At 49.3% G+C, this 27,570-nt stretch overlaps 1 protein-coding gene across 1 annotated transcript in view; it reads left to right on the forward strand.

Moving 5' to 3' along the window:
- Positions 1 to 27,323, forward strand: part of PDCD7 (programmed cell death 7) — a 154,910-nt gene extending 127,587 nt beyond the window's left edge. Inside the window, exon 5 of the mRNA XM_085644565.1 lies at positions 27,187 to 27,323. Within this exon, the coding sequence (XP_085500691.1) occupies positions 27,187 to 27,313 (127 nt within the window). The 3' untranslated portion in view covers positions 27,314 to 27,323. The remainder of the gene's footprint in view (positions 1 to 27,186) is intronic.
- The last annotated feature ends 247 nt before the right edge of the window (positions 27,324 to 27,570 follow it).

Consider the following 27,570-nt stretch of genomic DNA (forward strand, 5'->3'; position numbering starts at 1 on the left):
AAATGACCAGGGAATCAACGGTGCTTAGATACCTCACACACCTACTAAAGGCTAATCTATGCTCGTCGTCGCTAAGAGTCCACCTAGCGGCGATCGTAGCTTACACACGAGGTGAGACGGGGGGAAGTTTCTTTACCTCTCGGGTAGTAAAGAGATTCCTCGAAGGGGCAAAAAGATTAGCACCACCTAAAAGAATGCCGCCACCGGCATGGAACCTCAACGTAGTCCTTACAGAACTTATGAAGGCGCCCTTTGAGCCCATACACAAGGCCTCTCCACAAATGCTGACAATGAAAACAGCCTTTCTGGTGGCAATAACCTCGCTACGCAGAGTAAGCGAACTGCAAGCGCTAACACTACAGGAGCCCTACATCCAAATACACAAGGACAGAGTCGTCATGAGGACGGACCCACACTTCATGCCAAAGGTGGTGTCCGCATTCCATATGAACCAGACAATTCAAATACCAAGTTTCTTTCAAAACCCAACAACAGGGCTGAAGGGGCACTACACACTCTAGACGCTAGAAGGGCGGTGATGCACTACATCGAAAGAACAAAGGAGCACAGGAAAACAAAGCAGTTTTTTGTGTCATTCGCAACCAGCTTCCTCGGTAGACCAGTGACTAAGGGCACCATCGCAAGATGGATCGCACTAACGATACAATTCTGCCACAATCAGGCAGAACTATCGGAGGGGGCACAAGCACACTCCACAAGGAAAAAAGGGGCAACAATTGCCTTTCTGGCAAACACGCCCATTCAAGACATATGCCTGGCGGCAACTTAGGCTTCAGTGCACACGTTCACTAAGCACTACTGCGTGGACATACAGATGAACAAGGAAGCACAAGTAGGACAAAAGGTGCTTCAACATATATTCAACGACCAACGCTCATCTTCCACCCAGCCGCCACAAAGATAACAAACCGCTACAAAATCGATGCACAGCATAGTGAATCCAGAAAGATTCACGCTGCAAAACGAATAGTTTCTTACCTGTCGGTGTAGTTTTGCAGCTTGAAGATCTTTCTGGATTCACTAGCGAACCCACCCACCTCCGCCAAAAAGATGAGGCAGGAGAAGTAGGGGTTAGGACAAACAATAAAAGAACAAGGAGATACTGAGAAAAATTTTGAAATGGAAATTACTAGAACGCTTAGGGTTAAAAAAAAAAAAAAAAAAATACAGAGAGAGGGAAAAAAGAACGCGAAGATGGCGCCCCAAGGTGGGACTTCCGCAGGAAGCACGACGACGTCACGAGAGGTACACCAAATGGTGTGGCGTCGACGCCCACCTGGGCTACAAAAAAAACAAAAGAAAGACTACGAATCCGGACCCAACCACCAGATCGTGGAATAATGCACAGCATAGTAAATCCAGAAAGATCTTCAAGTTGCAAAACTACACCGACAGGTGGTTCAGCAGGAAAGGTGGTGTACATGTGTTTTATCGCTCTTCATAAACGGTGGTGTGTAAATTTAAATAGGAGGGTTTGATTACCGATGTATTGAAGCTCCCCAGTATCCGCCTTTATAAAGATCTTCCATACAATCCCCTTGTAGCAACTCCATACCAACTTTTTCCTGGGTCACCGATAGAGCAGGAGGGTGTGGTAGTGGCAATGCTGGCACATATAATGGAAATGCATGTGCTAATTTCCCCATTCGCTGCCATGCTAAGTTCGTAGTGTGAATGGTATTAATTTCCGGTTTAGTCACATGCTCGCGCGGGTGCGGTAGTATGTTGTGTAGTAGGATTGGATGGGCGTCCCCATCCTTAACTGCCAGATGTGGCATATATCGAGTATATTGCGCTTGTGCACATAAATAGTATAGGAGAACGTCTGGGACTTTAAAACCACCTCTTGAGTGAGGCATTGTGAGTGCACGCATCTCAATCCGGGCTTGCTTGCCGGCCCAGATAAGTCTAGTTACTGCAGATGACCGCTTACTAAATACCGCTGTTGGTGGTACTATGGGGATGTTGTTAAAAAAGGTATATAAATTTAGGCAATATGACCATTTTAACTATTGCTGTTCTGTCTGCTAGTGATAATGGCATTTTTATCCATCTGTTCACTTTTTCTTCCAGTTTGCACGTAGCTGTGTCATAGTTTGTCCGTATGACTACTTCGGGGTCCCTATGATGTAAGATCCCTAAGTATTTAATCTGATCATTCTGCCATTCTAGTGGAAATTCTTTCGAGCATGGGTTAGTTATTTCAGTTAATGAATGATTGTTGACTTGCTCCAATTTATTTGTAGGCTCGAATGTCCACCGAATTTAATATATTCTCGCAATAGAGGGGGAAAGTTAGTACCGGGGTCTTGAACATATAGTACCATGTTGTCAGCGTATAATGAGATACTCGAAGGGCGCTGTCGAAATTGTAGGGCCGTATGTTTGACATTGCCTTATTTTACACGCCAGTTGTTCTAATGCGATGGCGAATAGGAGGGGCGATAGGGAACATCCCTGTCTTGTTCCATGTGTTATTGGTATTGTGCTCGAGACCTACTGGTTCACCTTTATTCTCGCATCTGGTGCCGTATATAAAATTTTGATCCATGTAAGAAAGGTGGGAGGCGCCCCATTTTCTGTAGCACTTTGAACATATATTTCCATTTGACAAAGTCGAATGCTTTGGCTGCGTCTAATAGAACCGAGGTCGCCTGCATTTCTGGGTTTAATTGATGCGATGGCGCCAATAGGATACGTATATTATGGGCTTTAGAGCGATGAGGTATAAAGCCTGATTGGTCCGCTAATATAATATTAGACATTAATGGTTGCAATAGTTTGGCTATTAGTTTGGCAAGTATTTTTGTGTCTGTGTTTATTAGTGAGAGGGGTCTGTAGGATTCACAGAGTTCCCGGTCTTTCTCTGGTTTCAAGAGCGATATTATCATCGCTTCCCTGAATGTGGGTGGTAGTATCTGTTTCTCATGGGCGTCTCCATACATTTCCACCATATAAGGGGCCAGCAAGTCAACATATTCATTATAAAATTCACCCTTCAAGCCGTCCGGGCCACAGGCTTTCCCAGTGGGCAGTGTTTTAATTACTTCCGTTATTTCTTCTACTGTTAACGCCTGCGATAAGTATTCCCTCTGGTTATCCGATAACCACGCTATTGCAATATCATCCAGATAATAAAAAATTTCTTATGTATCTATTGTGGATGGATGTCGTTACAACGCACACTTTTACAACGCATGCACTTACAACGCATTTTTTACAACGCACAATCCATTACAACGCATGACATTACAACGCAGGACACTACAACGCATTTTTAAAAACTACCTTTACAACGCATTTCCATTACAACGCATACTACCTTTACAACGCATACCATTACAACGCATAATATTAAATTGCATTTAAGGTAAGTATTAGATAGTATAGGGGTAAAAATTACTATTCTAACTCCAGGGGGTGCAACAGTAGGGTAAGTGTTGGATAGTATAGGGTTAAAAATTACTATTCTAACTCCAGGGGGTGCAACAGTAGGGTAAATATTGGATAGTATAGGGGTAAAAATTACTATTCTAACTCCAGGGGGTGCAACAGTAGGGAAAGTGTTGGATAGTATAGGGGTAAAAATTACTATTCTAACTCCAGGGGGTGCAACAGTAGGGTAAGTGTTGGATAGTATAGGGGTAAAAATTACTATTCTAACTCCAGGGGGTGCAACAGTAGGGTAAGTGTTGGATAGTATAGGGGTAAAAATTACTATTCTAACTCCAGGGGGTGCAGCAGTAGGGTAAGTGTTGGATAGTATAGGGGTAAAAATTACTATTCTAACTCCAGGGGGTGCAACAGTAGGGTAAGTGTTGGATAGTATAGGGGTAAAAATTACTATATTATGCGTTGTAATGGTATGCGTTGTAATGGTAGTATGCGTTGTAATGGAATGCGTTGTAAAGGTAGTTTCTAAAAATGCGTTGTAGTGTCATGCGTTGTAATGTCATGCGTTGTAATGGATTGTGCGTTGTAAAAAATGTGTTGTAAGTGTAGTGCGTTGTAAAAGTTGCGTTGTAAAGGTTGTTCCCCACCTATTGTGCTTTGTGTAGTATATAAGTTACCATATGTGTCCATGAAGGCCTTCAATATTCCATCTGTTATAGTGTACATTGTCGAGTCGATCTCTTATTTTAATTACTGCATGTGTTACATGGTCTTTACATATTTTGTTTGCTAAAGTACGTCCCGGTCTACCCCTTCTCCATATGTTCTAGCAACATTTCTTTTTGAAATGTATTTAAGTTCATCGTCGGCAAAATTTTGGTACTCAGTCATTATATTTCTAATGTCCCCCAGTATGGTTGTATTGCGAGTCCGTTCAATTCCTGTTCTAGGGCTCTGTTTGGCCTCACGTTAGGTGAGTTGTTGTCTAATATCTTTCAGAATGCCTGCGTTAGTGTTTATACACACTCCACGTATGGTGGCCTTAAAGGCATCCCATAATAGGCTGGGATCATCCACTCAGGGTTTGTTCAATAAGAAGTATTCCTCAATTGCTTGTCTTATGGAAATGTTGTATGAGGGATCTAGCAATGCCTTTGCATTGAATCTCCATACATATGGTGGTGGTACATAATCGGGAGGCTCAATGACCAAGAGAACAGGTTTGTGGTCTGATAATGTTTTTGGCAAGTGTTGTGCCTCTTTTGTTTACATGGTCACCTTGTCTGTCGCAAGCCAGCAGTCGATAGGTTACCAACTAATATGTATGGTGGAGTGGTGTGTTGCTGCCGTATGTTGTGGGTTTCTCAGGCGCCATACATCTAGCATTTTTAATTCCAACATACCCTTGACAGCATTTTGCACCGCCCGCTTATGAGGTTCTTTGGTAGTGCCCGACCTATCTAACTCCTCATTGAGAGCCGAGTTCATATATCGGCCCTGATTAGCTTGATGAAACACTCTTTTGCACATTACCCCATTGTAGCAGAGTAGTACGAGATTGTAGTCCCATGAATGGATTAACATTACAATTTTTTTAAACAAGCGTAGAAGTACATGCCCAAGTTATGTAAGCTTATACCTAATAGCGAGTGCACTACTCTAATATATTTCAATGGAGGTTATTACGCAGCCAAGCAGGCCGGGCCTGTGAGGTACATATCACCCCAGGTCTGAATTAACGTGTGTTTACTGCAGTGATGCATCAAATTTATGATCTAGGGATTTACCCTTCCCTATGTACATTTCCGTTCCTGAAATAATAAGGCACATTGTATACATTAACACCTCCAGTAAGTTTTAGTCTAATTCGGGATCAGTGGTTCTGTCGTTTTGTATTTTACGTCTCGACAAAGTCTTTTTGATGAAGTCCTGTACTGCTCTCTGTGTAGTTAAAATTTTTGCTTGTCCATCATATGCTATGCGTAGCCGCGCTGGGTATAGCATTGCATATTCAACCCCCATCTCTCTCAATGTCTTTTTGACAGGATTAAATTCTTTCCTTGCCGCCTGCACAGACATTGTAAAATCGGGATAAAGAGACAGTGTGGCCTTGATACGATTTTTGTTGTTTTTCCCTCGCCATGCGTAGTGTCGCATCTCTATCTCTGTAATTGATGATGCGTGATATGATGGGTCGTGGTGGAGCGCCCGGTACTGGCGCAGTCGCCAATGTTCTGTGGGCTCTTTAAACAATTAGCACTGAAGTTTTCCGCTCCGAAAATGTCACGTAGCATATTCTCCACATATGTTTCTAGTCGTCCCGTGTTGGCGCTCTCTGGAATCCCCATGATGCGCACATTATTGCGGTGAGATCTCGCTTCCAAATCTTAATTTTTCTGTTTGATCACTTCTAGTATCTTTTCTATCTCCGTACATTTTCGTGTCGTTGTGTGAGATTAATCTTCGACTGCTGATATACGCACTTCTGCTTCATTGAGTCTCTCACCTTGCTTATCTAGTTAGGCCGATATATTATTCACTCTCTGTGGAAGTGTGTCAAGTTTGACATTTATTGCTTGTAGGCTTGCTTGTATTGTTTGTAAGGCGGCGTCCATATTCGATTGATGTGTTTTATCCGCGTCTAATTCAGTGTCTGAGTGTGCTGTTGCTGGTTTTGACGTTAGGTGGGTGTCGAAGGAGAGTTTTGATTGCTGCCTTTCAGGTTTGCCCATGTCCCTGGTGTTCCTTTGATATTAGGTACCTTTGAGTTACACTTGGGGTGTGCAGTACTTGCAATATACTTTTTTGTATATTATATACTTATTTTTGTCAGTATTATATCACATTGAAAATATTATTCATTTATCCTAGGAGCAGTTGAAACTACTGCATTACCCAGGACAACAGCTCTCTGCGAGGGCAGCTTGAGGCGATATGTGCTGGTTCCTAGTACGTGTTACATAGGGCGCACTCACTGTCTCCTGGGTACCGGTTTATAAAATTGTGAGGCCGCTTTTGCTACAAGTGAAGCCTGGTATCTTCGTTTTCTTGGGTCTACATCTCTGAGAGCCACAGGTCTTCGGTTGCTATAACGGGTGATAGCACACCGCGGCGCAGTGATTCTCGGCCCGCGCCTCCCTGGCCTCTGACCGCACCGCGGTATGCCCACGTCTCCACCTGCAACGCGCTCTTCGGATAAGCCGCCAATTCACTTGTACTCACTCGTCTGTCCCACGCTGGCGCGCGATGGGACCCGGTCGGTTGGTCGGTCGGTGGCGGCCTCAGCAGTGCGCCGCATATGGAGTCGCAGCTTGGTTTCCACTAAACGTTCTCCACCGCATACATCGCCACCATTTTGTTTTCGGCCTGCTGTGCCAGGGGGCTCACCTTCAGATTGATATTTCTACGTTGCAACGGTGAATTGCTCACATCCAACGCCTGAAATACATCGGGCAGTAGTTCCGATTTGATATTCTCTGCTCAGTTCTTATCATGAGACACCAAATGTGAGTGTTCTTGGCCAATTAATGTCCCCGACCGGTGGGACGGGACTAGCGTGCAGCCATTCCGTAGTGTGCCCTCTAGCGCCCCGTCTGTGAAGAAATTTGAAGTGAATCTGCCTCAACCTATAATTGGGGGAGAGTCTTTCTGTCTGGTTGCAGCAGTATTGCTATTCCTAAAGTGTAGGGCAGTCAAGCAAGTCCACCCATCACGCGGTGCACGCACGTTCAGTATCAATAGATGCAGCTGCCATAGATAATGAATATAATCTAGTAACACGTTTTTGATGTGAGCCAGTTGTGTGTATGTATTCTAGAGCCGCGTTGTTGGGGGCTGGCGCCGGAAATGTGATCACTTTTTTGTACGTTGTGCTTATCTGGTGGTACAGCAGGCTATCTAGGAATGTTGGTGTGTCAGTGTGTTCTGGGGGGAAGGAAGTAGCCTTCTGGATATAGGTCCGCATTTATGCAAATTCCTAGTGCCTTCGCGCGACGCGCCATACCTTTATTTTGTAATGGAGGGAAGGCAGGATTCTCGGTGAGTTGCATGGATGAGGCGTATAGGGTGCCTGTGCCCGTGTGTTTACGGAGACCCTCCCATGCCCATCGCAGGAATTCAACTGTATTGATTTCCTTTCTGGGGTTTTTATAGGGCAAAAACAGTGCCATGCTGAGCGGCCAGGGAGAGGTCAGATCAGCCTCTACCGCCGTGTGCGGCTGGAATGGTGTCTGGTGAAGCCAGAAGTGTAGGAAGCATGCCTGAGTGCAGTATAGTTTTAGATTGGGGCGCCAAGTCCGCCACTTTCGAAAAGGAGTGTCAGGATATCACAAGCAATTTGCGGCTGGCGTCCTGCCTAAGCCAGGGAGATTAAGTTGGACCGCAACCTATTGAAGCATTGCATCGTGAGAGGGAGCGGTATGTTTAAAAACAAGTAAAGAAAATTTGGTAAAATAATCATTTTGGCAATGGCGATGCGGCCAAAGGTAAGTGGAAGCTTATTCCAGGTTGGAATTTTTGCTTCTAGCCATTCCATGGCCAGACCAGAGTTCATCCGTATTTTTACTGAGCCAAATGCCCAAGTATCCAATTTGCTCGGTTGCCCGTTTAAGCGGGAACTTGGTCGAGCAAGGTTGTGTTGCATCCGTAAGAGGAAATAATATGGATTGCTCCAGTTGATGTGTACACCCGAGTATCTGCCGAAACGTATGACTTCCCTGGTCATGGGATCTAAATTCTTATGTGGCTCACGAATGTATGCTACGTCGTCAGCATACATAGAGGTAGCCAAAGCACGGGTGGAGGAACCAATACCTCTGGGAGTGTGATGTTGCCGTTGCGGAGCAGCAAGGGGCTCCATGGCAGTGGCAAAAAGCAGGGGCGAAAGTGGGCATCCGTGTCTTGTGCCTCTGGTGATCATAATGGGTTTGATAATGTGACAGTTCAGTTTTTTGCGCGCAGTAGGGAGTTTGTATAGCAGTCTAATGTTGTGGATAAAGCTCCTAAACTGAGGTCGAGGCAGGCCAGAAGAGAGAACAGAAAGAGCCATTCAAGGGAGTCAAACGCCTTAGTGGCGTCAAGGAGCGCCGCTATTGCGGGAAGGGTGGGATTAATTTGATGCATTACTAAGAAAATAGTTCTGAGGTTATGTGAGGTGACACGGCCTGGGATAAAGCCAAATTGGTCTGGACGTATTATTAGCAGCATGAGAGAAAGTAACCGATTTTCTAATACTTTGGCCAGTATTTTATTGTCTGTGTTAATGAGCGAGACAGGGCGATAGGAGTTGCAAGATGTTGGTGGCTTATCTGGTTTCAGCATTAGGGTGATGAGTGCCTCGTGTAGCGTGATTCGTTATACATTTCCACTAAGTGTGGTATTAAAATTGGGGCATATTCTTTGTAAAATGCCGGGGTAAGGCCATCCGTGCCGGGTGCCTTGTCCGCCGAGAGACCCGTAAAGACTTGGGTGATTTCTCATTTGTGAATGGAGTGTCAAGATATTCGTGGTGAGCCGGACTGAGCCATAGGAGCTCCATCAAGTCGAAGTATTGTTGTAGGGAGTCTGAGTCCTGCTCAGATCCTGCGGTTAAGAGTTGAGAATTAGTGATTGTTTTTATGATGTCATCTGGCGTAGTAATTCTATTGTCCGAGTCGGTGCATAGCTCTGTCAGATATGTGGAAGCCTGGGGTTGCCACAGCAGATTAGCCAAGGTTTTCCCGGGTGCTCGCCTTCACCGTATCTGTGAGTAGTCGTCTCGTGGCCAAGGCAGCTAATCTCTCGTTTGGCTTCTCAGTGGTACTCAGTGATTTTAACCCTAATATTTGCCAGTGTGTTTGGGTTGGGGTTGGAGCAGTAAGCTTGCTGTAAAGCTTAGAGGTCTGTCTCCAGGCGCCTCAGAGTGTCCCTTATGGCCCGGAGGACTCTGGCCTGTTTAGCGATGCATACCCCTCTTATTACCACCTTAAATGATTCCCGGAGAGTTGAGGGAAACTGAAAGAAATACGTTAGTTAGATTTCTTACCTTAGAATATCCCCAGGCGTCAGGCTGGATCTGGAAAGATTTTTCATCAGCAGTACCCTTGCGCGTCATTAGGCGTCGTCTGCGACTCCGCGTCCGTCGGCGTCGTGATCGCCGGGTTGACGTCGTCGGAGTACTTAGACACCGCTCTCACGCGCTGACGTCAGTTCTTCTTTTTTTCCACGCCACTAAGATCCGAGAAGAGCGTACCCTTAGTCATTTTTTGACTAACTTTTTGGACATTTTTGTCTCTTTTCGAGTCGACTTGGACTCCTGGTGCCAGTAGGGATGCCCGGGTTCAAGCCGTGTGACGTCTGTCACCGACTGATGTTGGTTACCGACCCCCACCATCGGTGTCTCTACTGCCTTGGGGCCGACCACGATGACCAGTCGTACCTCGACTGCCGGGCCTTGACCTCGAAGGCTAGGCGGGAGCGGTCCCGCAAGCTCCTCGAGATCCGGTAGTCTGCTCCGCGCCACTCGAGGTCCCGGTCGAGGAGGAGGTCGAGGGACCGGTCGTGGAGCCAAAGTCATCACCGCTCGTCGGGATCGAAGTCCTCGCATTCAGGTAAGTCGAGGTACAGTAAAAAGAAGTCGAAGAAGCGACATCGTTCTTCGAACTTGCCGGTTGCGCGACTCAGCCGAGGGTTCGGGTGGCACCACCCACGCAGCTCCGCAGGAGTTGCGTCCGGCCCCATACCCTCCGGTCCCTGGGCCTCATGCGACTCCGGGCGAGATTCGGGACTTCCTCGTGGCCATGAGGAGTCTTGCTCCACCGTCGAGGCCTGCCGGCGCGCCTTTGGGCCCCGCAGGTCCGACTGGGGGGCTTAGCGAGCCGGCGGCTTCGGCGCTGTCGTCAACTTCGGTCGACGCCGCAGGTCCCCGTGGGATCCAGGCCTGGATCCCGGTCGACGCCGGTTGACCTTACGACCCCTCCGCCAGGGCCGACCCCAATGGTGCCACTCCCGTCCCTAGTTTCAGCCCCGGTCCGGATCCGGCGTCGGAGCGGCGCCATCTCCTGCGTCGATCGGAGAGAATTTCATCTATGACCCGGCTCCGTCCTTTCTGCCTGTTTACCAGGAGACGGATGAAGGGGAGGACTGGGAGGGGTCTGAGGACTCTCTGGCACAGCAGTGCCAGTTAAGTCAGGACTGGGCATACGAGCTGGGGGATGCCGGTGGTCTAGACACTTCGCCTGACACTGGTTTCATCTCTCCTCCTTCCAAGGCTATGGAGGCGGGTACGACTTATTCTGTGGTGTTGCGCAGGGCGGCCCAGGCCCTACACCGGGAGCTACCTGCAGCGGCCGTGAGGATTAACCTCCTCACCGAGGTGCTTCAACTGCCGGTAAGCTCTTCGGAGACTCTACTGCAGTTAAATGAGGCCCTCACCAACGTTCTGATGGGCACTTGGTCTAAGCCCTCCACAGTCTCTCCTGTGGATCGGAACGTGGTCCGGCACCACCGCCCTGCTCCCAGCTTTCTGTCAGTACACCCCACCCCTGAGAGTCTGGTTGTCCAGGCCTCTACGTCCCAAACAGTCTTCCCGTCCGCACCTCCGGATCGGGAATCCAAAAGATTGGAGCAGTTTGGAAAGAAACTGTCTTCCTCCCTCAGTCTGGGGTTGCGGTCCATTAATACTGCGTGCCTTTTGGACTGTTACCCACTCTGTGGGATACGGTGGTGGGCGTGCTGCCCCAGTGTCTGGAGGAGGCCAGGACATGGCTCGCCCAGGCTCTTGCTGAGGGGCAGGACGCAGCACGGTATACCATTCGATGTGGACTTGACACCACGAACTCGCTGGGTAGAGCGATTGTGACGACGGTGGCGATTCGTTGCCACGCCTGGCTGAGGTCCCCAAGCTTTTCAGGGGAGCACCCTCATGGACATGCCCTTTGATGGCCGTCGCCTTTTTGGCGACGAAGGGGATAGCGCGCTAGAGCGCTTTAAGGACTCCAGGGATACGGCCAAGTCCTTGGGCCTTTCGGCCCAGCGCCAGCAACCTTCCGCTGTTCGCCCCTTTCGTGGTCAAGGAAGGGGCGCCCCCACACGTTCGTCCAGCCACAGGCCGCAGAACCAGCCTCAACGCGATCGCGGACGTGGATTCCGCCGTGGCGGAGCAGGGGGGACAAAGAGACGGTCAGTCCGCATCTGCTCCCGCAGCATCTGCCTCAAAGCCTTTCTAGTCCGAGCATTCAGGCCCATTCCACGCCAGTGGGAGGCAGAGTTCGCCATCACCTGCTCCACTGGCGTACCATCACTTTGGACAGGTGGGTGCTGCAAATCGTCTGAAGGGGCTACTCCCGCCCCTTCGAGGCGACTCCTCCAGCCATGCCACTGCAGTACCACCGCATGTCGGGGGATCACTTGCGACTTCTGCAGGAGGAAGTTACTGCCCTCTTGGCCAAGGGGGCCATCGAGCGCGTTCCTGGCCCAGAAGGAGGTCGGGGTTGTTACTCCCACTACTTTCTGGTTCCCAAGAAGGGCAAAGGGAGCCTACACCCTATCTTGGACCTCAGGAGCGTTAACGCCTTCCTCCGGAAGGAGAAGTTCAAGATCCTGACTTTAGCTCATGTTCTGGCTGCCCTGGAGACTGGATGGTAGCGTTGGACTTGCAGGACGCTTACTTCCCCATCCTACCGGCCCACCGGCGTTACCTGCGGTTCACGGTAGGCCACGAGCAATTTCAGTTTACCGTGCTCCCCTTTGGCCTTACCAGTGCCCCTCGGGTGTTCACGAAAGTGATGACAGTGGTCGCAGCTCATCTGCACAGATTAGGGGTTCCACTCTTCCCCCTATCTCGACGACTGGTTGTTGAAGGCGGGCTCGCCCCAAACAGTCGTCTCCGGCCTCCAGACTACGACCGACCTCCTGCATTCGCTGGGGTTCTCCATCAACGTGCCGAAGTCACATCTGAGTCCCTCCCAGAAGCTCCTCTTCATCGGAGCGGTTCTGGACTCGGCGCAGTTTTGGGTTTATCCTCCTGAACAGCTGGTTCGGGATATTCAGGCACTGATTCCGATCTTTCAGCCTTTAGCCAGAGTTTCGGTCAGGATGGCCCTCCGGCTGCTGGGTCTGATGGCCTCCTGCTGGTACAACACGCCAGGTGGCGGATGCGGGCTCTGCAGTGGGACCTGAAGTTCCAGTGGGCTCAGCATCTGGGCAACCTGTCCGACCACGTCCTGATCTCGCAGGGCACTGCAAGACAGTTGCAGTGGTGGCTCACTGGCCGCGATTGGGTCTGCGGCAGATCCCTCTCCCTACCCCAACCGGAGCACGTAGTGGTGATGGATGCATCTCTCATGGGATGGGGTGCCACATGGGAGAGGCGGAGATCAGAGGCCTCTGGTCTCCAGCGGAGTCCCGGCTCCATATCAACCTATTGGAGCTGCTGGCAATCCGGCTTGCACTGAAGGCATTCCTTCCCTCTGTCCGGGTGTAGTGCAGGTGTTCACGGACAACACCACCGCCATGTGGTATTGCAACAAACAGGGCTGGGTTGGGTCGTGGACCCTTTGTCAGGAGGCTCTGCGCCTCTGGACATGGCTGAAACATTAGGGCATCACCCTGGTGGTTCAACACCTGGCGGGCTCTCTGAACGCCAGGGCGGACGAACTCAGCTGCCGGTGCATGATGGATCACGAATGGCGTCTGAACTCTGACGTGGCGCAAGACCTCTTTCGAAAATGGGGAGAGCCTTGGTTAAATCTATTCGCCACCGAAGAGAACGCGCAATGTCATCAGTTCTGCGCGTTGGAATTTCCAAGGCGGCACTCGCTCGGAGACGCTTTTCGTCACGAGTGGAGTTGCGCTCTGTTATACGCCTTTCCGCCTATATCACTTCTGCCAGAGTGCTGAAGATCATCAGGCGCGACTGGGCCCAAGTCATCCTTGTGGCTCCGGATTGGGCACGAAGATACTGGTATCCCGAGCTACTCAGTTTGTCAATCGATCCCCCGATTTGACTGCCTCTTCAGGAGGACCTTCTGTCGCAGCAGCAGGGGACGGTCCTCCACCCGAACCTGTCCAGCCTCCGCCTCCATCCGTGGAGATTGAGCGGCGGCAGTTGATGCCATTTGACTTGCCTCCTGAAGTCTGTGATGTCAATCTGGCAGCCAGGCGTCCCTCCACTAAAACGGTATACGCCTGCAGGTGGAACAAATTTGTGGCATGGTGCACAGCAAAGGCTGTGGATCCCCTTTCCGCCCCTCTTTCTGAGGTTCTCCTCTTTCTTCTTTCCCTGGCCCTGCAGGGCTCTGCTCTGGGCACCATTAAGCGATATCTTTCAGCTGTTTCTGCCTTCTTACGACTTCCTGATCAGCCTTCTCTTTTCAAGTCCCCTGTTGTCACTAGATTCTTAAAAGGCATTACTCACATGTTTTCACCTCTCCCTTTTGTAATGCCTCATTGGGACTTGAATCTGGTGTTAACCTATCTGATGTGCGCTCCTTTTGAGCCACTTCATAACTGTCCTCTTCGTCTTCTGACTCTCAATACTGCTTTCCTGGTTGCCATCACCTCTGCCAGAAGAGTGAGTGAGCTCCAGGCTCTTTCTTCTAAACCTCCTTTCCTCTCTGTCCATCCGGACAAGGTTGTTCTGAGGACTCGCCCTTCTTTTCTTCCTAGGGTAGTTACTGCCTTTCATATCGGGCAGGCTGTTACCTTGCCCACATTCTTTCCGCCTCAGCATCCCTCAAAAGAGGAAGAGTGCGCTCTCCTTCGATCTGGACAGCGCCAAACAGTCCCGTGTGGACGACCAACTCTTCGTTGGCTACGTGGGTGCTAAGAAGGGGCGGGCAGTGCACAAGCGGACCATCTGTCGGGGGGTCGTTTTGTGCATTAAGGTCTGTTATTCCTTGGCTTAGAAGGATCCTCCTGGGGGGCTGAGGGCCCATTCCACTCGGGCCACAGCGGCTACTACTGCCTTGGGATGGGGAGTCCCGCTGCAGGACATTTGTCAGGCAGCAACGTGGGCATCGCTGCACACGTTTGCCAAGCATTACTGCCTGGACAGCCAGGTCCGGAGAGACGGCTTCTTTGGCCGTTCCGTTCTCCAGGACTTCCTGGTGTGATCTTGGTTCGCAGACCCACCACCGGGGTTGGTATTGCTGGGGTATCTATTCTAAGGTAAGGAATCTAACTAACGTGTTTCTTTCAGATGAACAAGTTACTTACCTTCGGTAACGATATATCTGTAAGAAACATTCGTTAGTTAGATTCCTTACCGCCCCACCCATCCTCCCCGTTCTGCGAACTGATATCTAGGGTTAAGGTCATCCCTTTCAGTGCCCTAATTTTATGGCACCAGTGTTGGTTTCTTGCATGGCTTTGCGTTCCTGGCGCGGAAAAGCTATCTACAGGACTGACGTCAGCCCGCGAGGGCGGCGTCTAAGTACTCCGACGTCATACCGGCGATCACGACGCCGACGACGGATGCGGAGTCGCAAAGGACGCCTACCGACGCGCAAGGGTACTTCTGACGAAAATTCTTTCCGGAACCAGCCTGATGCCTGGGTATATTCTAAGGTAAGGAATCTAACTAACTAATGTTTCTTACAGATATATCGTTGCTGAAGGTAAGTAATTGTTCGGTTGGCCGAACCGGTATTGAGATCAAAGAAGTCAGTGATGGCGCTGCGCAATCCTTCTTTAAATACCGTGTCTCGCAAGGCATGAGGAGGTAAGCGCCACAAGAACATGCGCTGATGGGTTTGTGGCAGTTTTAGCGCAAGTCGCACAGGGGTGTGGTCAGATAAGGTGCAGGGCATATGTTTGATTGAGGTTATCCAGCTGACCACATATCTGGTAGTGAACCATAAATCAATACACGACCAAGAGCCATGCGTAGTGGAAATACAAGTGCCCTCAGTTTTGGTAGGGTGCATATGCCGCCAGAGGTCCACCAGGGCATTTTCCTGCATCAGTGTGTGTAGGGTAGTGGTGGCAAGTGGATGCTGTGATTGAGCACCAGATCTGTCGAGAGTGCTGAGCGGTGCTATGTTGAAGTCACCGCCCCATATGACTCGATATGAGCCAAGGGAGGAGATCTGTCTCCAGATGTTCAAGAAAAAGTCTGGCTCGTCCAGAGTTGGGCTGTAAATGGCAGCTAGTATAAGAGGTTGGGAGTAGAGTGTGCCCGTTAGTATGACATATCTGCCCGTAGTATCAGTTTATATTTGATCATTGCGCCATGGTAGGCCTCGTTTGATCGGAATAGTGACCCACTTGGATTATGCCCCAGTGGCGGGCCTTGAGCCTGGCAGTGTTAGTGGAGGCAAGATGGGTTTCCTGTAGGAAACATATGTGGGTGTTATGTCTAGCTAAGTAGGTGTGGATGAGCCTGGATTTACGGTGGTCATTGATGCCTCTAGTATTCCAGGTGATAAACGTTACCTTGACCATACCAATGGCCTGTGACAAGTGAAGGTGTATTGCTGGTGTTGTATCGCCCGCCGTTCTAGTGGGGGTCACCGTATTATGTGTCGATTGTGACAATGTATGCAGCGTGCTGAACATAAACTGTGAGAAGGAACACAAACCCATAGCAGAGGGGCGAATCCCCGGCCTCTGACTGCAGCTAACCTATCCCTCCCACTCCAACCCCCCAATCAGGTTGAGATACATTCCCCCCCACCACCCTAAAACAACAACAACTATAAGGAACAAGAGACAAGTGGGATTTATCCCGATTGGGAACGGGGGCTCAGCCGGACCATCCCCATCAGAAGGCGGGGTGACCGAGCGAGAGTGTACGATAATAGCAAAAGGCCCAATAGTCTCAACATTAATCGCCTGTGAAATGCAGAGAAATACGATATAGAGGGAAACAAGAAACGTCAGAAAAAAACAGCAGGATATATACCCCCTGGTGGTCCGCAAGGACAGTAAAAGAAAAAAATCCTAATCATTGTCATGTAGGTGGCCATTTTCACCCTCCAGCGGCAAGGCGGTCCTTGTTCAGTTGCTTCGCAAAGTCCATAGCTGCCTTAGGGTCCGTGAAATAGCGGGGTTTGCCCTCCTTGTCGATTCGCAACTTGGCTGGATACAAAAGGGCATATGTGATGTTAAGTTGCTGAAGCCACTGCTTCGCCGGCAAGAAGTCCCTTCTGGCGTTTTGGACATTTAGAGTAAAGTCTGTGTAGAAAGCGAGAGTGTTTCCCTGATGTTGTACTATTTTCAGCTCTCTCGTTTTCCTCAGGATGGCGTCGCAGTCGCGATAGTTGTGGATGCAGGTGAGGATTGGCCTCTCCGCAGCCCCCGGGGGAGGCCGAGGACCCACAGAGCAGTGGGCGTGCCCCACTATGAAGCCTTCAGATAACGCCGAAACAAAGAGTTCGCACAGCAGCGATTCTAGATAGTCCTCCACTTTGCCCATTGCTGTGATCTCGGGAATACCCATAATGTGCAAGTTGTGGTTACGGGAACGCGCTTGAAGGTCCTCGTTCTTGGCACGTATGAGGTCCAAGACTTTGTCCATCTTTAGCAGTTTCTGCTGTGTCTCAGCAATGGAGTCATCAGCATCTGACACACACGCCTCCAAGAGCATGATTCGGTTATTGTGGGAGTCCAAGCGTTGTTTGACCTGATCCAGGCGCAGTGCCAGATGATCAATTTTAGAGTCGATTGTCTTCAGACTTTTTTTGACTTCCAGGGGTAAGGTTTTAATGTCCTCGTCCTGTACAGTGGGAGCCTCTGTTTGTGTGGCGGATCGTTAGCATACCGCTGCGCATCGCCGCCACGGCCTGCGCATCTACCTTCAAAGTTCAATTTAGTCTGCTTCTGATCAGTTTTCCCCATCTCGACCAAGGCGTGGAGGCACTGACCTGGGGTGGTTCAGGTGGTGCACCGCACAAAAAACAACACCGTAGGAGCCCCAGGAAGAGCCCCAAAGGAAGGTGAATTTCACACGCTTCGTGCAACCAACAGTTGTAATGCTCAGGGATGCTATCAGGTGCGGCTGCCACCGAGCACACCACTGGAACTGAAGGTTGCAGGGACAATCGGTTTTTGCTTTAATGAAAGGCGATCTTTGTCACGGGCGCATCTTTTCGTCAAATCTTGGCATCCCCCAGCGCGCAGCCCCACGTGTAGTCACAAATACTAGCCTGCGATGCTGTTCCGGGGTTCAAAGCATGTATCAGATCTCCACTCTGTACCAGGGCAGCTGCGGCACTCCTCCAACGTCAAGCTGGATCGAAGGTTGGTGCTCCCAAGGCCCCCAAGGCACTCACCAGCAAACCCCAGCAGTCAGTACAGAGCAAACTTTAGGCAGGCCAGAGCGCTCACCCTGCAGGTAGCGTCACGCCAATTCAGGGGGGGAGCAGCAGCGTCAAATACTGCATAAAGGCCGCAAATTTCCTCTCGTCTGCAACCGAGCACCTCCACAGCACGCCGCCAGCAGCAAATTACAGGCAGGCTGAGCAGCTCACCTCAAGGCCATGCAGCGCCAGTACGAGCTGGGTGGTTGGGGGGGGGACATCAGAATGGCCGGCTGCAGGCAGGTCATTGTTGTCCCCCTAGCAGCAGACACAGGGATCTCCCCAGAGGCCAGCACGTCGCCGTTTCAATTCGGGCCAGAGATCTCCTATCCAGGCCACACAGCATCAGCGCTACATGTTAGGCAGCAAAGTCGCACTAGATAGGCAGGCCGAAAATGACATTAGGCAGGCAGCCAGGCTCCTCACCGTCTGGAAGGGACCCTATGCCTTGACATTAGGTAGGCAGCCAGGCACCTCTCTGTCAGGAAGGGACCCTGTACCAGCATAGGCGTTCCGGCCGCAGCTCAGGAATAGCAGGGGGCTGTTGTTCAGCTCGTAGCAGCGCTCACCTAGCGCGGGTAAGATCCGCCACGCCCAGGCAGGATCCTGTATCAGGAGGCCTCATCTAGGATTTTGTTGCCAGCATAATCGACCCCCCGGGGCATGCTCGACTCCCCGCGGGTGTCGGCACAGGCAGGATAGGCGCGGCCGGCACCAACCGGCGGGAACGAAGCCACAGTCGGCCCCTCAGCACTCCACCCAGCCAGCCTCCGCATCCACGTGGCCGGCCGGATCCGGTGAGTCCTGCAGAGGACGTCACTCGATCACTTTCCCGGGCAGCTCTGCTTTTGGTAGTAGATCGGATTGGGCTGCGGAGTGACTCGCACCGCAGGCAGGTGTTTCAGGCCGTTTTGGCAGGCCTAAGTCCAGGATAATGCCGGATAATTCTCGTCCGGTCGACAGAGTTCACTCAAGGTGCAGCCATCTTGCCACCGGCGAGACCACGCCCCACAAACAAGAGTAAGTTTAGTGGGACAACTGCACGTAAGGGGAAGGCTATAAAGAAACAAGGATAGACATTTGCCAAGCGCTCCTGTTTGCTGGGAATGTGGGTTTGTATTTCATCGTGCCACTGATAGGCACCAATTTCTAGCTGTCTTTCAAACAAACATAAGGGCCATTTTGCCAGCATATGCAAGGCAAAAGGATCATAACAAACATAAACAAAGGGCTGAATGGCGTAGAAAATGTGTATAATGAAGAGGACACTTAGTTTGTTCTTCAATGATGTGGAATAGGGGTGAAATATGATGCTCCCTTATGTGAAGTGAAGATTGTGCTTAAAGGGTAATGGCTGGTTCAAGATCATAGTACAGCATTATTAGAGATGCCATGAAGCATACATTACTGAAAGAACAGGACACATTGTAAATCACCTATGTATAGAAGAACATTAATGTTGTAGGATTGTTTTAAACCAACAGAGTTTAAAGGTGTGGGAACCAGGGCCAAAGTATACGTTACTAAGGATGGAGGATATTTGTTAGGTAGGCAATGGCAAAGAGCAAATGGATTTAAAATAGACCCCAATCATCCCTATCCAGGTTTTAAGTGTGGGTGGTTCAGAGAAGTAGAAAGTGTACAAGAATTGAATGGAAAAGCTATGTGAAGTGTTTAATGACATGTAGGGAATCCTAAAATATTTTAAACATAAGATGCTTCTCAAGAATGGGTGATTCCTAAAGTGCCCAAAGGGCAATGGCTATGAATGACACTGGAAAGGTATGGTGCCAAAATAACGTAATCAAAATGTAATCTCACAGAAATATTGCATTCTAAATTTCGTTTACAAAATTTTTGCCCCTCTGGAGTAGTTAATAGAAAATCTACACCACACAGGATGATATTTTGTAAATTATACTTAGAACATGGTATTTCTGCCAGACTCTATTTTTGCTCTTGATTGCCTGACATAATCCACTGGGAGAGGAACTTAACCTAGAACCAGATGGGCTGCGCAGGTACGAGATAATAGAGGAACAAGAGGCTTCTAAGTGGATAACGCCTGTGGTTTTGGCAATGAAGGCCAATGGAAAATGTTTAATGCCTGTGGTTCTTGGAATTGTAAACGCTAACATTTGAGTAGACTGACACCCTTTGCCAGACATTAACAAGATGTTAGCCAAACTGAGGAAAGAAACTGCTTTCTGAACTAAAGCCCTCTCCTCCCCATACCACCAGATGCCACTGAGTGAAGATTACAGAGTGGGTATATATAGGTTTAAGCCAATACCTTATAGGTTAGCCTCCGCATCTGCTGTATTCCAAATATCAGTGCATCAGTTGTTAAAAAACATCAATATCATAACATATTTTCAAGCTGAAGCTCTTGCGCATGGAAATAATGGGGAAGGTCATTGCTGATAACATCCTATACATTTTGATGTAGAGAGGTTCGATCACAAAGGAAAATAAGTGCAGTCTGCAGGTGGCTTGTGTTGATAATTTGGGGCAACATATTAGCTCTGAAGGGCTAACCGCTAAGAGTGCCTTGTAAAAACAATTAAAGATGTTCCAAGTTCATGAAATAAGGATAAGTTGCACTCTTTCCTTGGACTGGCAGAACATTACCCAAAGTTCATTGCAGATGTTGCCAAGAAAACACCAGTTTTTCATAACTTGATAAACATTTTTCTGAGATAGGAAATGTGAAGAAAATGCTTTAAAAATCTGACATGAAGGCTTAAAACAAAGCGGAGGATGCCAGCAACTTAGGGCTGGAAGAAGTAATTATGCAAGAGAAAGGAAGGTGGGGAGTAACTGTAGCTTGCGTTTGAATGGAATTAAGGGGTGCAGATGCCAGTTACTTCCTGATGGAGAAGTAAGTGTTTAACTTCTAGTGGGTAGTTCACTTGCTGCAGATGTGTGGGGAACTGAATTTGTTGTGTTTGGACCATAAATTGTTCCTGGATATGTTTACTGCTAAAGAGGCAGGCTACCAACACAGAGGCTTGTTAGGTCTTCAGTGCAAAGCATGTGCCTGGGGGTAAAACTGTGACAGCTTCTCTAGATTGCCTGTTGTGTCAGTAGAACACAAGAAGAAGGAGGACATGTATGTTATGGTACATGTAGGGATGAAAAGAGAAGGTGGCAACAGGGATAAGAAATGAGGATGTGTTGCTATGAATGGCTGTAGAGAAAGTTAAAATATGGATGGCCAAGCAAAGTGAAATGGAATGATGAGGAGAAGCCATGCAGTGATGTGGCATTATCATGGCATGCTGGTGTGTTGCCGCACATGTAAGCATTAGCTGTGCCTGAAGGATTGTTTGGAAGTATTCGCAGTGTAACACATGATGGTCATTGTGGAATTAGAGAAAGGAAAAAGCATATGATTAACTTTTGGTGGCTTGAATTCCATTAAGAAATCAAAGATTTTCATCAGTGTATGGCATGCGCTCAAAGCTAGAAGTCGCAAAAAAAAAGATTTTATATCCTATTAAGGACGCGGAAAAACATTGGGAATAAATTGCTCTCAATATTTCAGAACCACACAGCACGTGGTCGTTGAGCATCATCATTCACATTTACTGAAAGGGAATTTTGTGGGTCATGTCGATCCCATTTTTTTAATCCAGATTTTGTTTGTGTGGGAAGGAGTTCCAGATGACCTGGTAACTGACAATGATGTGCAGCTGGTCTCCAGAGAGATGTAGTTTTTCTGGTTAATCAACACATCCAAGCAAGTTAAACAAGTATTGGCAGCTAGTGGACCCGTTTGCCGCACTACCAGAAGTGTCCTTATTGTTTGATTCGAGCAGCAGTTGCTCTCCACCCCCCCCCCCCCACCCCTCTGATGGCCACCTGCCAGAGGCCATTAATTAAACAAGATACACATGTAATATTAGTACATAACACATCAAGAGGAAGTGAGTCAAAGAAATCTTTTTGGTTGATTCTGAGATTCTTTAATTAATTGTTTCTTCACCAAGTATAGATAGATACAGCCAACACGTTTCACCCAGTTACAGGCTTCCTCAGGGTAAAATCTTGTGTCTAGCCAGACTTTAAAGCAGATACGTCGTAACAAGTGATACACCAGTATTCCACAAGGGCTCTAGTAGCCGCAATAGGCTCAAAATTCTGGCAGTTACTGGTAAGTAAACGGACAAGGTTTTATACCAATGTCGTGGGAAAAGACATCTATCCATATGGCACCGTGTTCGGCTGTGAATGATCCAACTGCTAGTGTTCGGCTTTCGCACACTGTGACAATCATTCGAATAATCAGGGGCTTTTAAAGCGCGCTATTCACCCGTGAGGGTCTTAAGGCGCTGGGGGTGGGGGTGGGGAGGTGCAGCTTTGGGTCAGTCGAAAAGCCAGGTTTTGAGGCTTTTCCTGAAGGTTTGCAGGGTAGGGGGAGCTCCTGATGTTGGCTGTGAGCTCGTCCCAGGCCCTGGATGCGACGTAGGAGAAGGCCCTTACGCCTGCTCTGGTTCTGCGAATGCGTGGGGTCTCTGCTAGGGCGAGGTCGGCGGAGCGAACGTTTCTTTTGGGTACTTGGAAAGAGATTCTTTCGATGAGGCATTTGGGTCTGATGTGGAGGGATTTGTAGGCATGGGTGAGTAGCTTGAAGGTTACTCTCTTCTTGACGGGGCGCCAGTGGAGGTCTCGCAGATGTCGGGTCATGTGCTCATGTCGTGGGGTGCCGAGGACGAGTCTGGCTGCGGTGTTCTGGATGGTCTGGAGTTTGTGTAGCAGGGATTTTTTGATTCCAGTGCAGAGGACATTTCCGTAGTCCAGCCTGCTAGTTATGAGCGCGTGGGTGATGGTCTTTCTGGCTTCAGGGGGGATTCACTTGAAGGTCTTGCGGAGGGAGTTAAAACAGGTGGAGGTGACAGCATTGATCTTCCGAGTCATGGAGAGGGAGGAGTCTAGGATGATGCTGAGGTTCCGGACATGGTCCGTCGTGGTGGGTGGGTTTCCGAGGGCAGAGGGCCTCCAGGTGTTGTCCCAAGCGGTGAGGGAGGGTCCAAGGACGAGGACCTCTGTCTTCTCGGAGTTGAGCTTTAGGAAGCTGTTGCTCATCCAGGCTGCAACATCTTACATCCCTTCCTGGAAGCAGAGTCTGATGTGTTTGGGGTTCTCCATGACTGAGAGGATGAGCTCGGTGTCGTCGGTGTAGGATACTATGCTGAGCCCATGCTCTCGGACGATGGAGGCGAGGGGGGCCATGTAGATGTTGAAGAGCGTGGGGCTGAGCAATGATCCTTGGGGTACTCTGCAGTTGATCTCTGTGGGTTCGGAGAGGAGTCTGATCCTTTGGGTTCTGCCGGCGGGAAAGGAGCGGATCAAGTTGATGACGTTTCCCCGTATGCCCGCGTCGTTGAGTCTGGCTGCAAGAGTGCGGTGGGAGATGGTGTCGAAGGCTGCGGAGAGGTCTAGCAGGATGAGGGCCGCGGTGTGGCCTTGGTCGAGTAGCACGCAGATTTCATCGGTTGCGGCGAGGAGGGCAGTCTCGGTGCTGTAATTGCTGCGGAATCCGGACTCTGAGGAGTCCAGGATGGTGTTCTCTTCTATGAAGGTGGTCAGCTGGGCATTGACGAATTTCTCTGGGACTTTGGCTGCGAAGGGAAGGAGAGAGATGGGCCGGTAGTTTCCCAGGTCCGTCGGGTCAGCTGAGGGTTTCTTGAGGAGGGGCTTGACCTCAGCCTGCTTCCAGTTGTTGGGTAAGACGCCGGATTCTAAGGTGGTGGTGATGGTGTGGCATAGTTCGGGCGCAGTGGCTGCGGCTCTGTGGAAGATGTGAGGTGAGCAGAGGTTCGTGAGGGCACAATAGTGGGTGCTTTTCATGATCGTGGTGGTGTCTTCGGTGGTGACCGGTGTCCAGGTGGTGATGGTGGGCTGGCTGCCGTTGCTGAAGGGGAGGGTGATTTCTGGATTATGTTAGCTGAAGTTGTCATAAAGGGATTTGATTTTCGGGTGGAAGTAGGAGCCGAGTTTGTTGCAGAGATCCTGGGACGGTGTGATGTCTGTGGCTGCGCAGGGGGGTTTGGTGAACTGCTGGGTGATGCTGAAGAGCTCCTTTGAGTTGCTGGTGTTGGCGAAGATTTTTTCTTGGACGGAGGTCCTCTTGGTGGCCCTTATGAGATGGTGGAATTCTGTAATGGGGTGCTTGTAGGTGGTCTGGTCTTCGGTGGTTTTGCTGTTTCTCCATCGTTTCTTGAGACTCTGCATGATCGTCTGGCTTCTTGGAAGTCAGTGGTGAACCAGGCGGCCTTTCAGGGGCATTGTCTTTCGGAATACCGTAGGGGTGTGAGCTTGTCTGCGCAGCTGGTGATCCAGCAGTGTAGTTCCGTGGCTGCAGTGTTGGCGTTGGTCGTGGTGGATGGGGGTTCGTGAATGAGGTTGGAGTTGGCCTCCCCTGTGACCTAGTTCCAATTTCTTCGCTCCGGGCGAGCTTGTGTGCGGTGGTGGTGCTGAAGGAGAAGTGTACGCATTGGTGGTCTGTCCAGAGGGGCTGCGAGGTGTGGCTAAAGTGGGTGTTGGTCCCTCCTGCGAAGATGGGGTCGAGGGTGTGTCCGGCATTGTGGGTGGGGGGTGGTGACGAGCTGCTTTAGTCCGAGCTTGTTCAGAAGAGTGGTGGAGTCAGGGTCACTGTGGTAGTCGAGGTGGAAGTTCAGATCTCTAATGAGTATGTAGTCCGTGGAGGCGATGGCGTGGGGTGCGATGAGGTCAGCAATGGCGGTGGCGAAAGCAGCACGGGTCCCTGGGGGTCTGTAGGAGAGGGTGCCGCAAAGTGTGGTTCTGGGGCTGGTCTGGATCTGGAAGTGGAGGTGTTCGGTGTTGAAGAGGGTGTCGCTTGTGCTGGAGGTGGAGAGGTGGAGGGAGCTCTTGTGTGCGATGGCAAGTCCTCCCCCTGGGTGGTGGGGGCAGTCCTTCCACTGTATCTTGTAGCCGTCTGTAATGGCGGTGGCGGCGTTTGTTCAGGTTTCTGTGAAGAAGGCGACCTCTGGTGAGAGTGTGACGAGGAGGTCCCAGACCTCTACAGCGTGTCTGTGCAGGGAGCGCACGTTGAGAAGGATGCACTTCAGGGCTTCGGTGGTGCGGGCGTTCGACTCACTTGCTCTTGGTGTGTTATGTACTAATCTTACATGTGTATCTTACATCCAGGCAAGTATTACCCACAGAGCAGTGGATTGGTGAAGAGGTGTAACAGGGTGTTACAGAAAGAATTATAATTAGCGTTGCATGTTGTATGAGACAGGAGAGCAGCTGTAAAGAAACTGATATGGGTATATTGTCCAACAGCACATGTGGCTACTGAAATAACCTTGTATAAGTTGATTTAGGGGGAAAAAATGTATATCCTACGCAGAAGCAGTGCTGTATTGTGATGAAATGATTGGGTGGCGATGTTAGAAGAAATGCATTAAGCCAGGTATCCTGGGCATTGGCCAAGTTGCTATAGAAATCAAGAAGGGACAGAATAATTTCTCCAGGCTTTTGCAGATGTAAACCAGTTGGTAGGGATGTGGAGGTGTCCGAAGAAAATGTATGGCACTTGGAGAAGGTGGTACAAATGTATGGCACTTCGAGAAGGTGGTACAAATTCCCACCTGCCTGCTTAAAGCCATCGTCAGATGCCAAGGACTCCACATCGCCTCCTACGCCAACGACACCCAACTGATTCTCTCCCTCACAGACGAACCCACAGCCACCAAGAGCAACTTCCACAACGGGATTATGGCAGTCACCACTTGGATGAAGGATAGCTGCCTCAAGTTTAACTCGGACGACACCAAATTCCTCATCCTGGGCTCCTCCCCCTCCCCCTCCACCTGGAATGACTCTTGGTGGCCAGCAGCGCTTCCCACAGACCACGCAGGAAACCACCGCATCCTCCTGGATTCCTTGCTCTCTATGAACAACCAAATCAACGCAGTTTCATCGTCCTGCTTCCACACGCTCTGCCTTCTTTGTAAGATCTTCAAGTGGATCCTAACCGAACCCATGTGCTCGTCGGCAGCAGACTTGACTACGGCACTCTGCTCTACACCAGCACCATCCAGAAACTCCCAAAAATAACATCTACCTGGCAATATAAGAATCACATTCAAGCTCCTCATGCAAGCCTACAAAGCCCTCCACAACGCCGGACCTGCATACCTCAACCACTGCCTCGCCTTCTACACTCCCACCAGACCTCTCCGCACCGCCCAACTGGCCCTGGCCGCCATCCCACGGATCTGCAAGACCACGGCTGGAGGAAGATCCTCTGCATCTCAGGCAATCACCATCACTGTTGCAATTCAGGAAGGACCTCAAGACCTGGCTCTTAGACTGAACTGCAGACCCACATTGTTTGGGTTTCCATTTGGTGTTGTAGGACTGTGTTTTGCATCATGTCTCTGTTTTTCTGGCATTGTCAGTCAAATGTGGCACATCTTTCATAATTTTTCCTTTATTCTAGAGGCAGGAAATTGTGTTGATATTTTAGTACTGTATTTTATTATAGACAAGATATATTCTGTAACGGTATCTTGGTATGTGCCTTAAGATTGACTTATGATGGAGTGACTTTCTGAATAAACAATCATTGATGATGATATTATGATTGCTTCCAATGCCATTGTTTCCTATAAACAGAGGAATTGTGTTGTGCACTTTCCAATCATTCTGCTTTGTATCACGTGGAATGTTCTGGGAATTCTGGACTGCATTGCAATTGCTGAAAGTTGCCTTCTCCTGTATCTGTATCTTTTCCCATTAAATCTACTTTCAGATTTAGTCCTTTCAGATACTTCTTCGGGTAACAGGTGGATGGGCATTTCTAAGCAGTGCATTGTAGCCTAGGGTGTAACAAGGTTCTGTGGATGTATTACATGGTGAGCACTTGTAAGTGCAGGAATAACAAATGATTCAGGATAACCAAAGCTTCAGTTATTTGCTTTCTTTTCATCTTATCTATTAATTGCTTCCTATCTTCCCTGCTCTTTCCCCTTGGATCCTTTTTTCCCCACACCTTTCAATCCGTTGCTTTTTCCTCCCCTAGAAGCTCCTGTTGCTCTCCATATCTCTGTCCTTGGAGTTTCAGCTCTATTCTTATTGAGGTTTATCCTTTCCTCCCACCCAGTCCTCGGTCCCCATAGAACTGCTTCTCCCCTTCCCTTTTCTGGGTCGTTGGGTCACCTTAGTCCCCTTCCACTTCATTGGATGCTTCTGTAAACTTCTGTAAAAGATATTTATATGTGATAACGTGTTTTAAATTGAAACAATATATGCCAGGATATAGTGTATTTCTTTTCTAGTAGAACTTGTTAAGCTAGTATAATAGCCATGGCATTTTAAGCCAGGCATTTACTGACGTGATTGTTTCTGAGGTTGCTGAATGTGGGGCTGGTATACTGCCTAGATCTTAGCAACAGTGAGTCCTCTTGATGTAATAATCACATGTCTTGTGTTGTAATACTGACGTAATGTTTTCTCTTTGAAGGAACGAATGGGACCAGTACCGTGTACCTGCAGACCATCCTGGTGGAACCTGCATTCCTCCTGGCTGGGTCCTACCCAGCCTTCCGACCAGTGACGCGTGGGCAGCTGCTGTTGGACAGACAGACTGATGTGCTTGTTGGAAGCAGATATCCTTTTGCAGATCCTAAACAGTGGTCTTATTGCCATTTGTTGTGGTGCTCGTTGCAGGACAGAGCAACCTCTTTTCTACACCTTTGTGCTGGGGATCAACCTGTTTAAAGACTGGTGCCTTGACAGACCATCTCTATACAGCCAGCAACAGAGGAGTTTACTCTCTTTGCCCAAGAAAGGTGGTGTATCATTTGCACCGTTTTTTATATTGAATGATATGAACACTGCAGTGTTG

The sequence above is a fragment of the Triturus cristatus genome, chromosome 3_1 (assembly GCF_964204655.1).
Source record: "Triturus cristatus chromosome 3_1, aTriCri1.1, whole genome shotgun sequence".
NCBI lineage: Eukaryota > Metazoa > Chordata > Amphibia > Caudata > Salamandridae > Triturus > Triturus cristatus.